This window comes from Cryptomeria japonica, chromosome 2, assembly GCF_030272615.1.
Source record: "Cryptomeria japonica chromosome 2, Sugi_1.0, whole genome shotgun sequence".
In the NCBI taxonomy this organism is placed as follows: domain Eukaryota; kingdom Viridiplantae; phylum Streptophyta; class Pinopsida; order Cupressales; family Cupressaceae; genus Cryptomeria; species Cryptomeria japonica.
Genome location: NC_081406.1, coordinates 123,617,861 through 123,633,663, shown reverse-complemented (window position 1 = coordinate 123,633,663; position 15,803 = coordinate 123,617,861). Strand labels below are relative to the sequence as shown.

The window sequence follows — 15,803 nt, the reverse complement described above, 5'->3', positions numbered from 1 at the left end:
ATGTCTACAACCTGCTCAGAAGTGGGAATGTACTCCAAAATGAGAACACCATCCTGAATCAATTGACGGATGAAGTGCATGTGAAGCTCAATGTGCTTCGTCCGTTGATGCTCTACTAGGTTGCAGGAAATATGAATAGGACTCTGATTGTCACACCAAAGAACAGTGGGACTATCAGGAGGAAAACCAAACTCAGTCATCAACTGTCGAAGCCCTAAGATCTCCTGACTAGCGAGCACAGCAGAGCGGTACTCAGCCTCTGTAGATGATAATGCATGAGCAGTTTGCTTCTTGCAAGACCTTGTGATAGGACCAGAGCCAAGACAGAAAACAAATCCGGAAGTAGACTTCCGATCAGTGACATCACCAGCCCAATCTGAGTCAGTGTAGCCAACAATGTGTGGTTCCCCTGATGTATAATGAATGCCATGAGAACTAGTGCCCTGAATGTACCTCAAAATATGTTTGTCAGCTTGCCAATGACTCTCACGAGGATCATGGGAGAATCGAGAGACAAGACCAACCACAAAGGAAATATCAGGACGGGTGTGAGTCAGGTACAACAAACTGCCTACCAACTGCCTATAAAGTGTAGAATCGACTGAAGGAGTGGGACAAGCTGTGGTCAAAACAACCCCTGACTGAAATGGTGTGGGAGCAGGCTTGCAATCAAGCATGCCAAAGCGCTGAAGCATGTCAAGAGCATACTTTTGCTAGTAGAGAGAGATCCCATCAGAAGACTGAATCACCTGAAGACCAAGGAAATAGTGCAAGAGACCGAGATCTGTCATCTCAAACTGATCCATCAAGGCACGCTGAATATGCTGAATCATAGAGGATGAGCTACCCGTGATGAGAAGATCATCAACATATAACACAAGAATCAAAATGTCACCCTCAAGAAGCTGAATGTAGATGGTGTGATCAGAATGACTACGGGAGAACCCAATGGAGAGCAAGAAAGAGTCCATCTTCTCATACCAAGCCCGAGGGGCCTGTTTGAGACCATACAATGAATGCCGAAGTCTACAAACCAAAGAACTATCCTGCACAAATCCCTGAGGTTGCTCCATGTAGATTTCCTCCTGTAGATCCCCATGCAAGAAGGCACTCTTCACATCCATCTGAAAAACAGGCCAACGCCGAGAAGCTGCAAGAGAAAGTACAAAGCGAATGGAATTCATCTTGGCTACAGGGGCAAATGTCTTGGAGTAATCAATACCCTCAACCTGTGAAAAACCCTTAGCAACAAGACGTGCCTTGTACTTATCAATGGAACCATTAGCAACATATTTAGTGCGATACAACCAGCGACACCTAACCATCTTTCTGCCCTTAGGAAGAGGACAGAGATCCCATGTATGATTCCTCATCAAAGAAGAATACTCCTCCTCCATAGCACAATCCCACTCAGGGTGACCTGTCACCTCTGAAAACTTCTAAGGATCATCTGAAAGAGCATGACTCAAAAGACTAGAACCCACTATGTGAGAACGAGTGCGATGAGTATGTGAAGGATCACCAACCAGAGGACCTGCTGCTGCAACAGTAAGGCGAGCCCACTTGGGCATTTGAGGTGGAGTAGGTGGAGGTGGGGATGGTGGAGGTGGGGATGGTGGATCATCAACACCATCATCAGAATCATCCTCAAAAAGATCCTGAAGTGGTGCAGTGGCCGGAGTAGGCAGAGGAGTAAACACTGGAGTCGGGGTATCCACTGTGGGAAGACGCTCATCAAACTGAACATCCCCTCGAAACAGGACCTCTTTGGAATCAGGATCAAACAACCTGTATGCCTTAACATCCTCACAGTAGCCAACAAAAATGAGTGGTCGGCTCTTCTGCTCCATGGATTTCCTCTGAGCATCAGGAATAAAGGCCCATGCCTCACTACCAAATACCCGAAAAAAGGAAACATCAGGCTTGTCATGAGACTAAGCCTCCTCAGGAGTCATATGTCGAATAGCCTTGTGAGGCATCCAATTCTGAATATAGTTGGCACAATTGATTGCCTCAGCCCAAAAAGATGAATCCATGGACCTGGACTGAATCATACAATTCGCCATCTCCCGTAAAGTTCTGTTCTTGCGTTCAGCAACACCATTCTGCTGAGGGGTGTAGGGAACAGTAAACTGATGCTGCAAACCATGCTTAGTGCAAAAATCTCTGAAAGCCTGATTCACATACTCTCCCCCATTATCTGTATGTATCCACCGAATAGAATAGCTAGACTGCTTCTCGACAAATGTCTTGAAGATTCGAAATGAATCAAAGACATCAGACTTGTACTTAAGAAAGTACACCCATGTGCGTCTGGAGAAGTCATCAATAAACATGAGTACATACTTGGCCCCTGAAAAAGAAGGAGTGGGAAATGACATGAGATCACTGTGAATCAACTCCAAGGGTGCCAAAGCACGAGAGGCTCTTCCCTTCGGAAAGGGATCTCGGCGATGCTTGCCAAGAACACAACCATGACAAACACCAGTAGTGTAGGAAATCTGTGGGAGCCCAAGAACAAGTGCCTGTGTACTCATCTGCTAAAGATATCTGTAATTGACATGGCCCAATCACTCATGCCAAAGCTTACTCACTGAATCTGCATGTGCTATGAGAGATGAACCTGTACCCGAAGAGGGCTCAAATTCATCAAATCTATAGAGACGAGATGCAGAATCCACACTACCAGAAGCCACAACCAAATCAGGGTCATGGAGGTCCCGAATAACCACATCATGTGGTGAGAACTCAACTATCTTACCAGAGCCAGAGTGGCAAATCTGATAAATGGATAGGAGGTTCGTCGAGATGTCAGGGACAACCAGAACATCCTGTAGAGTATCCCCATCCAAAGAGACAGAATCAGAACCCAAGATGGAAAGCTGAACTGAGTCACCCACTGCAATCTGTGAAATACCACAAGAGGCAAGAGAAGTAACCAACTGCTGAGTGTGTGTCATATGGTGAGAAGCACCAGAATCTAGAATCCAAGTGGACCCAGAGGTCGAAGCTCTAGCAGTGAGAGCATGACCTTTCCCTGTGGAAGGAGAAGATGCCTAAGGTGAGGAAATGTGATGCTGCTACATGGCTTCCTCTAAAGCCTCTAATCATTTCCAACACCTGGAAACTGGATGTCCATCCTTCCCACAAAAACTGCAAGTGTCTGATGATTTCTTCTTAGTCTTGGAGGAAGACTCACTGGACTGTGAAGGTTTCCCTTGTTTGGGAGGAACTGGTTTTGAATCAGACTTAGGAGCAGGCTTGGAGGAATTCTCACTACTTGCAGAAGGCTGTTTCGGCTTCGGTTTTTGCTTCTGTTTGTCCTTTGCCTTAGAGGACTGAGCAACCAATGCTTTGTTCTTGGAGCCTGAGAGCGTATCCAACTGAGAAAGATGAGACTACTCATGAGACAAGTGCTCACAAAAGACATCAAAGCTAGGCATGGTGAAATTAGTACCCAAACCATCCATGGTGGAGTAGAAAGCAGAGGCAAAAAACTGAAAGGGACCCCGAAGCTTCGAAAGAATCAAATGAATGCACTCTGTATTAGTCTTGTTCTTTCCACATCCCTGAAGAACAGATCTGGTGGTCTTGAATTTGTTCAAAAAATCCTCAATAGTGGGAAAGGTATCAGGTAACAATGAAGTCAACTCTGCCTCAATCTGTAATGCCTGAATCTCATTGACCCTCCTGAAGAGAGAATCAAACTTCAACCACATATCTCAAGGAGTAAGCAACTCATCAAGATAAAATAGAAGACTATCGGAGACATGCAAAGTGATCAAACCCATAGCCTCATCCAGCTTGTTCTGGTACATAAGAACCTCATAAGGACGGTGAAGGTCTGGCTGAACCTCATCCAAAGTAGCCCACAACCCTCGTGACCTGAGAAGCCTTGTGATGCGGGGCTTCTAGGTGTGATAGTTGTGTGAAGTCAACAACTCAACTGAAGGATCTGCCATGAGAACAAAGAAAAAAAACTCTGCACCTGCACCTGCACCTGCTTGTTGGTTGTTTTTATTATGTGATCTTTCAAAATAGACAGAAGATGCAGAAGGGTTTGTTTGTTTTGAGAGTTTAGGTGTTCCTGATTTCTGATATAAATGACAAAAAGCGAGAAAAAAAACACCCCCCCACAATGGAGAAACCCAAATCCTAGTACATAGTAATGAGAAGGAAGTAGTGCATAAGCAAAAAAAATTCAAATTGATATCTCATGTACCTGGTGAAAATTCTGAGAAAAAAGATCACAAATCTGAATAGAGCATGTTGAGAGCTTTCCAACGCCTATTCGTTTTCAAAAAAAGGAGTCCGTTTGCCCATTTTAAGACCCTGAAAGTGCAAAAAAGAAGCCTGACTTTGACTGGTAAAAAACATAGTCAAACAATAGATCCAGGAAAAAATTCCACCACTACGAGGTCTGGCTTGGAATCACCTTTCCAATGCCTATTCGTTCGCCAAAATCCGACTCCGGATGCACGATGTAGGCCCAAAAAACCAACCCCCTCTCAAAAAGACTAGAGAGGAGGGGCTGGTGGTGCTCCGGGTGGAGGTGGGGCTCAGGCCGGGCGGAGGTGGCCCTCGGGCCAGGCGGAGGTGTTGCTGGGGCGGAGCGGCGCAACGGTTGGGCGGAGGTGGCATGGCCTAGCAGAGCAGAGAGCAGCCGGGTGGAGGTGGTGCGGCCTGGTGGAAGTGGCGCTAGAGCGGAGGTGGTGCGCCGGAGCCCGGAGCTGGGGAAGTTGCCGGAGTAGGGGAGAAATGCCGGAGCCCGAACCCGGGGAAGTCGCCGCGGGGAGAAACGCCGGAGCCCGGAGCCAGGGAAGTCGCTAGAGCCGGGGAAAGACGCTGGAGCCGGAGCCGGGGAGAAGGCCGGCGGTGCCTGTGGGGCCAGCCTGACAGGTCCGTACGGCGTTGGACTATCAGGTCCAGTACCCTAAAAGGTAAGTTTTTTAAAAAACCCTTTTTTTTTAATGCATTTTTTTTAAGGTCAAAAATGGATAAATTTTATATGACTATAGGGGTTTTTGGGTCTTCTGAGTACGATGGTGAGGTCCGTTTAGGCCCAAAGTGTTCAGAAAAAAAAACCTTAACCCTAAGCACACAAAAAAAATGTCTGAAACCCCAGATCTACTTCCAAAGCCAAAAATCTCAAAACACGAACAGGTAGCTGTAGATCTGAAGCTCTGATACCATATAGGAGTTGAGAAATACAACCCCACAGTAGCTTGACGATCATCTGTAAGCCGAATAACCTGTTACAAGGAGAAGCAATGAAGCAAAATCTGAAGAACAAGAAAAACACAGGAAAAACTATTCTCCAAACAAGAGAGCTCCAATTCACCAGGAAAAAGTATTGTGAAAAGATTAATACAATGAAAAGAAAAAGTAACCTCTAATAGGTCAAGAAACCTTAAAAACGAAAAACCCTAGGTTTGCACATAATAATTAATTAAAATAATTAATTATATGCACCTAAAGTTAGCTTAAGTGTAAAAAGATAATTGGAAACTTAAAGAATTAAACAAATAATGTTTAATTAATCAAGTAAAGACCCAATTACTCTAACACATATGTATATATACATATACATACATACGTACATACATACATATGTATATATATGCAAATATATGTATATGTATATGTATGCATGTGTATATATATATCTATCTCTATATATATACACACACACACACACATACGTATATACATATACATACACCCACATATATATACATCTCTATATACATATGTGTATATGTGTATATGTTTATATGTGCGTGTAGATGTATGTGTGTGTGTGTGTGTGTGTGTGTGTGTGTGTGTGTGTGTGTGTGTGTAGATGTATATATATACATGTATGTATGTATATATATATGTGTGTGTGTGTGTATATCTATGTGTCTGTGTATGTGTATGTGTATGTGTATGTGTATGTGTATGTATATGTATATGTATATGCATGTGTGTGTGTGTGTGTGTGTGTGTGTGTGTGTGTGTGTGTGTGTGTGAATATAAATTAGCATAACTCGATTGCGTTTTAATAAATAAAAAGCTTAATTGGGTTATTTAAAAAATAAAAGTCTAATCAGGTTACATTTGTAGAGGTTCAAAAGTGTCTATGGTAGGATTATGAGGTCTATTTATTAGAGACAATATGTGCACCTATTGCATTTGTCTTGGTGTTTGGTACCACAATCTAGCACACTTGATGTTTATGACTTTTAATTTGGAAATAAAGTAAAGTTACATATGATGTATCATATTATAGAGTTTTAGAGGTTGATCTTAAATGGCAATAAGGTTGTGACTATTCCTAAATGCACACTATGATAGACAGTTATCTATTTTGATGTTTTTAATGGATGCACAAGGGAATGGTAAGCCAATTGGAGGAAGAATATGAAGGTAATTTGAGACTAGTTGAGTTCATGTTGGGTGACACGTATAGTGTGTCCCTATTGAAGGTAATATGGGACCAATCGAGTTCATGTTGGGTAACACATAGCGTGTCCTTACACCTAGTTTAATGTGTTGGCTTTAGGACTAAGACAACTACATGTTTGATATAAGAAAAATATTTGTAGTTGACTTAAATATATTGTAAATATATTCTAGGTTGACATGTAAATGCAATTTACATTAGAATGCATATAAATTATTTATCTAGGTTCATGCAAGTTGTTTACTCAGTTAGGAGTAGTACATATGTGTTGATGTGTGTAAAGTAAGATACAAATATTATACATCATGAGTGTTTTGATGTAGATCATATCAGCTAGATGTTGAAGTTTGAGTTGTGAAGGTCCACATAATATATCTGTTGTGTCTCTTGCTTGTAATTGAGCTTGATACCTCAATGTATGAGTTAGTGCTTAGTTCTTGAACTAGGGGATTGGTGTCTCTTATGGTTTGGTTCATGTAACTATCTTTGGGGATTGGTGTCTCCATATTGAGTTGTAATTCTTGTGGGTTGGTGCCTACAAAATATTGTAAGTTCTCCACTATCTTTGTGAGGTTGGATTTGGGCATTAGATCTAAGCAATTATTTTCACTATGGTTTTTACCTTCTGGGTTTCCATGTATATTTGGCATTCTCATGTGTTGATGTGTGATTGTGTTTACCAAATTTTACTAGGTTGTCTAACCCTTTTATATAGCCATACATGATGCACTAAGGTAACACTAACCAAGAATTGATCATCTTGGCCCAAATATTAAGAAACAAGATACAAACACAAATGTTGAATTATTTCGCTAGTAATAACTTTAAAAGAATAAATTCAAGCTAGACACATAGCCATGAAATGTATAGATGACCACTGGTGAGAAGATTCAAATGTAAATAAATAATTAAGATTGAAATATCAAGACAACCCTAAGCACAAACCTCCTTGAAATGAGTAAGATCATTAATTATTCTACACCGAGTTTATACATAAATAATTTAATTATGTTGTAGTGTGAATTCAAAACTCTATTTAATATATATTTTTCTTGTTTACATTACCTGTACTTTATATCCTTTCGTCATCCACCCTAAAATGTATAATTAGACCTCTAATGTAACTATTTTATAATTGTTGTACTTATTGAATTACAATGATAATATTGTTTACTATATATCATAACTATAATTATAGGTTTGCTATAATTTTAATATTAATTGATATTAATTTAAAAAATCATAAACTTTAAAATTTAATTATAGTTAATTCAAGTTATAAAATATTAATATTATATCAAATACTTGTAAGCAAATATTTAAATACTAAAACAAAATCAATTGATTTGTTGCATATTTTATATTGATAAAAACAATGTTAGAAAGTTGAAATCTTATTGTATTAAGTTGATTTATTATGTTAATATTCTCGTATATAGACATTTAAATATTAAATAAACTTAATTGATCTATTATGAATTTAATTTAAAGCTAACAACATTTTGAATATTCTAACAAATTATTAAAAATCAATTTAGAATAATAGATATTCTTAAAGAGTAGTCCCTACATCTAGCCTTAGAGGACACTACTTAGTTTTAATTCATCCTATGATGTATTTCTTATTTTAAAACTAGAAAAAAAGTTAATTATGTTATGATAAAATTTAGAAAAAGTAAGAGTTGCAACCTTTGCAACTAAGGACACAACTCCTAGTCGTATCCACCAAAAACATTAATTTAGAGGCATGCTTGCTACCCAAAGGAAGCAAAACGATGGGTAAATACTGACTAATTGAGAAGTTGGCAGAAGGTGGTTATGGGACTATTTGGAAGGCCATTAACAAATGGACTGATGAAGTAGTGGCGATCAAAAGATTGCAAAAGAAAAAGAATGACAGGTTTTATGAATCCCTCTTCAAGGAAGAAGAGAAGTCTCTACGTGCACTTCAACACCCCAATATTGTATCACTGCGGGACACCTACGAGGAAGGAGGGCACCTCCATATAGTACTAGAATACATGGACTCTCATCTATGGAGAATCATTAAAAATAGAAAAGAACCCTCCTTGAGTAGAACAGTTTAGAGACTGTGTTTTAAGATTTTGAAAGCTCTGGAATACATGCATGGACTTGGGTATTGCCATCGTGATCTCAAGCCTAAAAATCTCTTGCTGAAGGGAAACAACATCAAAATTTTAGACTTTGGGCTTGCTATTAACTTGAAGGAGAAAATGGAAAAGAACGAGCCCTTGGATCCAAATGTTGCAACCATAGCCTATGCGCCTGAACTTCTGCTCAAATCATCATCCTATGATTTCGCCATTGATATGTGGTCACTTGGAGTCATAATAGCTCAATTCTATGGTCTTGAACCCATTTTTGGAAGTAGAAGTGACTGGAGAAATCTGATTTATAACATATGCTTTATGATTGGATGCCCCAATGAAAAGACATGGCCTGAGGGATTGAAGTTAGTAGAGTCATTGGACTACCGGTTTCCAAAACAGTTTGATGGGGAGAATTGTAGGAAGAATTTGTGTAGATTAATGTCGACTGCAAGTGAGGAAGTGATTGACCTTGTAAAGCATTTGTGCTCGTGGGATCCCAAACGCAGACCCACTGTAAAACAAGCACTCAACCACCCTTTTTTCCAGTCATTTAATAATACTATGAATCCAAAGTTTTTCGGGTATCAAACGAATAGTGTGCTATTGCGGAATGTGGTATTTTATGGCTCCGAAGTTTTTAACATTGAGAAAGAAGAAAGAAGCATTCAAGGATGTGTGGGTAGAATTTCAAGAAATTCTAAAGAAAAGTGTTCGGGTAGGATTTCCACAGAAAAAGGTTCAGGTATAATTTCAAATCAACGTGCATGGCGTTAACTGTTTTTCTGATTAGATTTGGTATTTTAGTACAATGCCTGGCTTACTTGGAGAACATTCAATAAATGTACATAAATAGCTTTAACATTATGTATTGGATTAAGTCAACCGATACTAAATGTTGTATGTGTTCAAGTTTAATATAAAAATGAATAAAAATGTGTGGATCGGATTAAATCCATTATCTATTAAAATAGGGAAAACAATAGTAAATCAAAATAGTTATTTATGAAGGCTTTGGGTCTCTTTTAGAAGTCCCTTTTCATTCTCATGTCACGCCATGACTTTGATATAGGAAACCTCTTGATCTTTGCTTTTATTAGGTTTTTTTTATTTGAAAATGGTAATACTAGTTTCATTTGATGTTGATAGTTTTTCAACTTTGGACAATGGTTCAATTGAGCAAGTGTTCTTGAAAGTTTCACAATGCAAGTAATTTGATCTTTTTAGCATATAACGTATTATATTCTTGAGTTTGATAATGCTTGTAAATGGCTAGGGTATTTTATTCTTAAGAATATTTTGTTGGGAGAACTCTCCTAGAAAATATGCTTAGAGAATGGGTTAATAATTATTGGGCTCTACAAAGGATTTGGGTTAATATAGTCCAAAATCTTATTAAAGGTTTTTTCTTTTCTATTTTGTTAAGGTTAGTCATGTAGTGGTTATCTTTAAACATGACTCAGGGTATGTTTTTGCTTCTCCCTTGGTTTTTCCACTTTGGAAATCCAACTTTGTTTTATCCTAGATGAAAAGATGCTTTGTATACCTATTTGGCTTAAATTTCTAGGCCTACATTTACCTTCTTGAAATTCTAGCCACTATTGCTATCTCACTTGGCAAGGTCATTTTCGTGGAGCTTTATAAATTTTATTTGACTCACACACAAAAGTGTGTGTAGAGGTTGATATTTCTAAGAATCTAAAAGAGTTTGCGAATATATAAATTGGCAATTTGTGTCACACCTAGTATGTTTTTACCTTAGCTTGCTAAATATTTGCCTTGGGTGTTAGTCATTTAATAATAAGATTAAGGATTGTCCTATAGAGAGGGGACAAGAATGTCTCCAAATCCTCTAGAGAAGGGGAAAGAGGTAGCTTCTTCTATTAGTGAGGTTTCTTAGCCCACTTTTTTTAGAATTTTATAGTTGAGATTTGTTTTATCTTCACATCTAGAGAATACTATTAATTTTCTCCTCATGTGCACCTACATTGTTCTTGTAGTCCATTAGGATGGGGGGAGAAATGTTTTTGTAGGAGAAAGAAAGATGTTAATTCTCAACATCCAATTTAATATTTTCTTGATTATGTTAATTTATAGGTTCATTATTCTTCTCTTAGAGAGTTTGATAGAGACGACATTCCTTATGATTCTTGTGAATGAATTTTATTTTCTATAATGTCTGAGGTTTTATTGACATCTCTAGGAAGTATGCTATGAGAGATGCTCATAAACAATTAGACTTGGATATCTTGTATTCTTTGAAGGTTGAAATTATTGATTTCTTATTTTTTGTAGATTCTTGTGTTATTTAGCCAACTAATCTATTTTTCCTAGTAATCATGATAGGTCAAAGACATGTTCTCATGTGTTGAAATATATTGTACCCTGATTTTGGGGATATTAAACTCCCCAATATGAATGCACACGATATAATATTGCCTAGCCAATGAAGCCCCCATGTGAGAGAGAGGGAGAGTTTTGCAATGTCTATAGTGACCAAAACTCGACCGGGGTTTTGACACTATAGACAAAGAGGGAGGGAGAGTCTTGCAATGTCTATAGTGACCAAAACTTGATTGAGGTTTTGACACTATAGACAAAGAGAGAGGGAGAGTGTTGCAAAATCTATAGATCAAAATGCGATTGGGGTTTTGACACTATAGAGAGAGAGAGATATGAACATATGCATGTATACACACACACACATATATACATACATATATATGTGTGTATATATACATATATGTATATGTGTGCATACACACACAGATATATACACACACACACATATACATATACATATTGTTGGCAATTTGGAGGAATTGATTATGTGTTGCATTGATGTTTGTCATTGATGTAACACTAGCATTTTTGTTGTCTAGCGACTTCCGATAGAGTAGTTGGTCTTTGATGTTGATCTGGAGATTTGTCTCTGGTTTGATCCGACTGTTGGAATTGGTTATTCATGTGTTCCTGATGTATATCACATTCAGTTGGTTAAGGATTTGATAATATGGATGCTATCATATGTTCTAGTAAACCTTTTGGCTACCGGTAAGGGTTTTACTGATGTGGCTTTGATGAAGATCTTTTGATGAATACGATAAGTGGTGCCATAACTGGTAAAAACCTTGAAAAGAGTCAACTAGCTTATGCAGTGAGAGAGACATAACGAAAGAAGAAACCAAACATAATAAATTCACATAAACAAATCATATTAAAGCTATAGAACTTTCTACAATCATCCAACAATCATTATATTATCATTAAAGAACATCCGGTAATTAACCGATTACATGCAGGCTTCAAGTCAGATACTATCCAATTGGGACTCTAAGAATCAACTAGATCACAACATGCAAATCTCAATCCTTATTCTAAGTTCCACTTCCTCTACCCTTACAAATGATTACCTAACATCATATTTATACCCACCGAAACATATTGGGGTTGGCCTCATAAGATTACATTCACCGATGCAGGAAAATGAAACATGTAATTAGGTTAGCCCTAAGAATTAGATAAATCTTTGAACCAGAAAATAACAACCAAGTGATGCGATTCAATAGGAAGGTCGTCTACATGCCAAAGAACATTAAACAAGACCCAAAATGGATCCACATGCTAAGAATCACAACGGTAATGAAGGAAAACCAACCGGTAAGCACAAGAATTGTCCTGGAACCCAGAAACAGTCAACCAAAAGTGACAACTGACCAAAAAATAATCCAAATGAATTGAAAAATATGGAATCAAGCACATAAAACCATCTAGAAAATGAAAATAAGATGTGCCATGAAGAACAAGCAACTGCCGGCGCATACCAGTAAGAACACATAAAACTGCACAAATAACTAAACAAGAACACAAATTGAAGGGAAATATTTTTGGTTGAAGCAAAATGGCTCATCGACCGGGGATTCTCCTGCATCAAATAGCCTAGGTTGAAAAAGAGTTTTCATGAAAGGCAACTCATGAACATCTAAAAGGATTCAAAATGAAGATCCCATGCTCATTTCTGATCCAAACATCTCAACCTTATTTGCTAACCTCTGCTTTAGCTTGTCTGGTGCCTCAACCGGCTTCTCTAACCTTTGACTCCCTTTGTCACTCTTTCCATTTCTGCAACTCTAAATTGATTATTCCATAAGACTTCATCCAGTTTGTCACCATAAGCTCTCTATTGACCGGTTCCATTTGTCCACTAGGCTAAACTGTCAGATCGCTCTGCAAGCCCATGTCTTTGTCTGATATAACCTCTACAAGCGGTTCCATCTAATCTTCCTTCAAAACCTCTGGTATGACCTCTGCAACCGGTTCCATCAAACCTTCCGGTATAGCCCCTATCACTGGTTTCTCAGTAGTGCAACTTCTCTCAGCACTTAATTTCTTCACCTCCTCTTTCTCCTTCAAAGAAATCAATGTGAACTTCTACCCATCCTTTTCAATAGTAACCAGGTTTATTATATAGTCATAAATAGCTCCTCTATCATACTGCCAAGGTTTTCTCAGCAAGTCATGAAAAACACTCATGGACACAAAATCACACAAAACTTCATCTCTGAAAGGCCCAATATTGAAACTCACCAAACACTGCTCCTTTATCTCTATCTTCTGATAATCTTGTAACCAACTCACCTCATAAGGACAAGGATTCTTAAGCCTCTACAATCCAAGTTTCACAACCATCTCCTCAGATACTAAATTATCAATACTTCCACTATCTACAATGACCTTCCAACACTTACCACCCGATTTGCATACAGTTCGGAAAAGACTCTTCCTCTGAGTAGATCTGGTATCTTTCTGTTTAAGATAAGGGATTCTCCCTGCTTCGGTGCATAGTCAAATCCGGTACCATCTGATTCCTCACTTTCCACATAACTTCTTGAAATTATTTGCTTACATTCATAGTTCATCTATGCTCGGTTTCTCCACACTTGAGGCATTTGCCAATAAATTCTCTACTGGTACTACTGCTACCTTTCCTCGGTGTCTTCTACTCTAGTTCTTTATTCCACTTACATTTTGACTCCTCTTCTTCAACCGGTTTCTTCATAAGTTATCAATCATCTTGAATTTCTCCTTTCCCTTATTTGGTTGTCTTCTTCTCACCATCTCCTCAACAATTAAAGCATACTGGTAAGCTTCTTCAACTATGGAAACCTTCAACATACTCATCTCATCTTGAATGTTAAAAGCAATTCCATTGACATACCTCGCCACTTTCTCTCTGTCCATCTCTCTATGTCTAGATCTGATTACCACTTTGTAGAATTCCTTAGTATATTTCTTCACAATCATGTTTCTTTATTTCAGGTTCTACAACTTCTTGAAAAACTCCAATTCATAGTCTCGCAATATGAACTTGGCCTTTAATATTGTAACCATTTGTCTCCACTAGGTGATCTTCAATTCAACATTCTCCACTCTGTTTTTCTGCAACTCTTTTCACCATAAGGTAACGTTCCCTTCCAACTTAGTTTGTGCCAACCACTCTTTGTGGGTCCTTGACATCCTCAAACTCAAAATAGCCCTCCAACTCTTCAATCCAATCAATCAGATCTTTTGAGTTCAGTGTTTCAGAAAAGTTAGAAACCTCAACTTTATGCACTTTACTCGCTTGCACCACTGCTCTCAGGAATCTTTTCTCTCTTTCATCTTCAGATCCTTCAGCTTCCTCAATCTCTTCACCGACTTCCTCATATTCATCCTCATAATCAGGGTTTCTTCACAAACCAGCCAAAGCATTTTGGATTTCATTGCTCACTTCATTCTTGAAGTCTTCCATCATCTGCTCTACCCTCTGAGGGTTTGTTCTCCTCGGCAACATCTCTTCTTCCACTCTGGTGAACTGCCTCAAATTAGCGATCTGATTACCGGTTTCAATTGCCTCCCCTCTATGATCTATTGAACACATGTGCAACTTGCCTCCAATTGGTGGTCTGTCCACCCCAAGGAGTGCCTCAATGTTCACAAATGATTCTTCCACCAACCGGTCCATAACAAGCTCTGATACCACTTGATGTAGCCATAACCGGTCAAAACCCTCAAAAAAGTCAACCAACTTATGTAGCCAGAGAGACACAACGAAAGCAATAAGAAAACATAACAAATTCACATAAAAAAATCATATTAAAGCCATAGAAATTTTGACAATCATCTCGCAATCATTATATTATCATCAAAGAACATTCGATAATTAACTGGTTACATGCAAACTTTAAGCTAGATACTATCCAACCGAGACTCTAAGAATCAACTGGATCATAACATGCGAATCTCAATCCTTATTCTAAGTTCTAATTCCTCTAGCCTTGTGAATTTTTACCTAACATCATATTTATACCCGCTGGAACACAGGTGGGTCGACGTCGTAAGATTACATTCACCAATACAGGAAAATGAAACGTGTAATTAAGTCACCCCTAAGAATTAGATAAGTCTTTCCAGAAAATAACAACCAAGTGATGTGGTTCAGTGGGAAGGCTGGCCACACACCAAAGAACATTGGAAAAGACCCAAAATGGATTCACACACCAAGAATCACGTCGGTAATGAAGGAAAACTAATCGGTAAAAACGAGAACTGTCTTGGAACCTAGAAACAGTCAATGGGAAGCGATAAATGATTGGAAAAGAATCCAAATGAACTAAAAATATGGAATCAAGCACATGAAACCATATGAAAAATGTAAATATGATTTTCCACGAAGAACAAGCAACTACCAGTGCATATCGGTAAGAACACATAAAACTACACAAAGAACTAAACAAGAACAAAAATTGAAAGGAAATATTTTTGTTGATGCAAGATGGCCCATCGATCAGGGATGCTCCTGTATCATGCGGCTTCTAGAAGGTTATTGAGATGCTAATGGTTATCATGTTTGTGTTCTAGTTGTTCGTGGTGTTTCATTTGGCTTATGGCAACCTATTTTGGGTCAAGTGTTATTCTGCTAGGTAATGGATTGGTTTATGTAACGTGTTGGTTGATGCTCCTAATGCATCACTAGTTGGATTTATTGTTTGGTTTATGTTGTTTCAGACTTAGGTTGACTTGGTTTATCATTGGTTTGCGGGATTATGTAACAGATTTATTGTATTATCTTTTAGATGGTTGACCTAATTGTTTAGGTCCCAGGTTGGTATAAATATGATGTAAGATCTCTTTGCAGATCATGGTATGGGTTATGGGATTATCTGTGTGCGAATAAAGTTTTAATCATATGCATAGGTTTTGGTCAATCA

The 15,803-nt window shown here is 38.4% G+C and overlaps 2 protein-coding genes across 2 annotated transcripts in view; both read left to right on the top strand.

The window, feature by feature from the left end:
- The window catches only part of LOC131039187 (cyclin-dependent kinase F-4-like), a 31,582-nt gene extending 26,831 nt beyond the window's left edge, over positions 1 to 4,751 (top strand). The window contains exon 3 of the mRNA XM_059213231.1: positions 4,564 to 4,751. Within this exon, the coding sequence (XP_059069214.1) occupies positions 4,564 to 4,751 (188 nt within the window). The remainder of the gene's footprint in view (positions 1 to 4,563) is intronic.
- A 3,817-nt stretch (positions 4,752 to 8,568) lies between these two features.
- On the top strand, positions 8,569 to 9,330 carry LOC131859464 (cyclin-dependent kinase F-3-like). Its single transcript, XM_059213228.1, has one exon. It carries the CDS (start codon positions 8,569 to 8,571, stop codon positions 9,328 to 9,330), a length of 762 nt encoding a protein of 253 aa, XP_059069211.1.
- Positions 9,331 to 15,803: the final 6,473 nt, after the last annotated feature.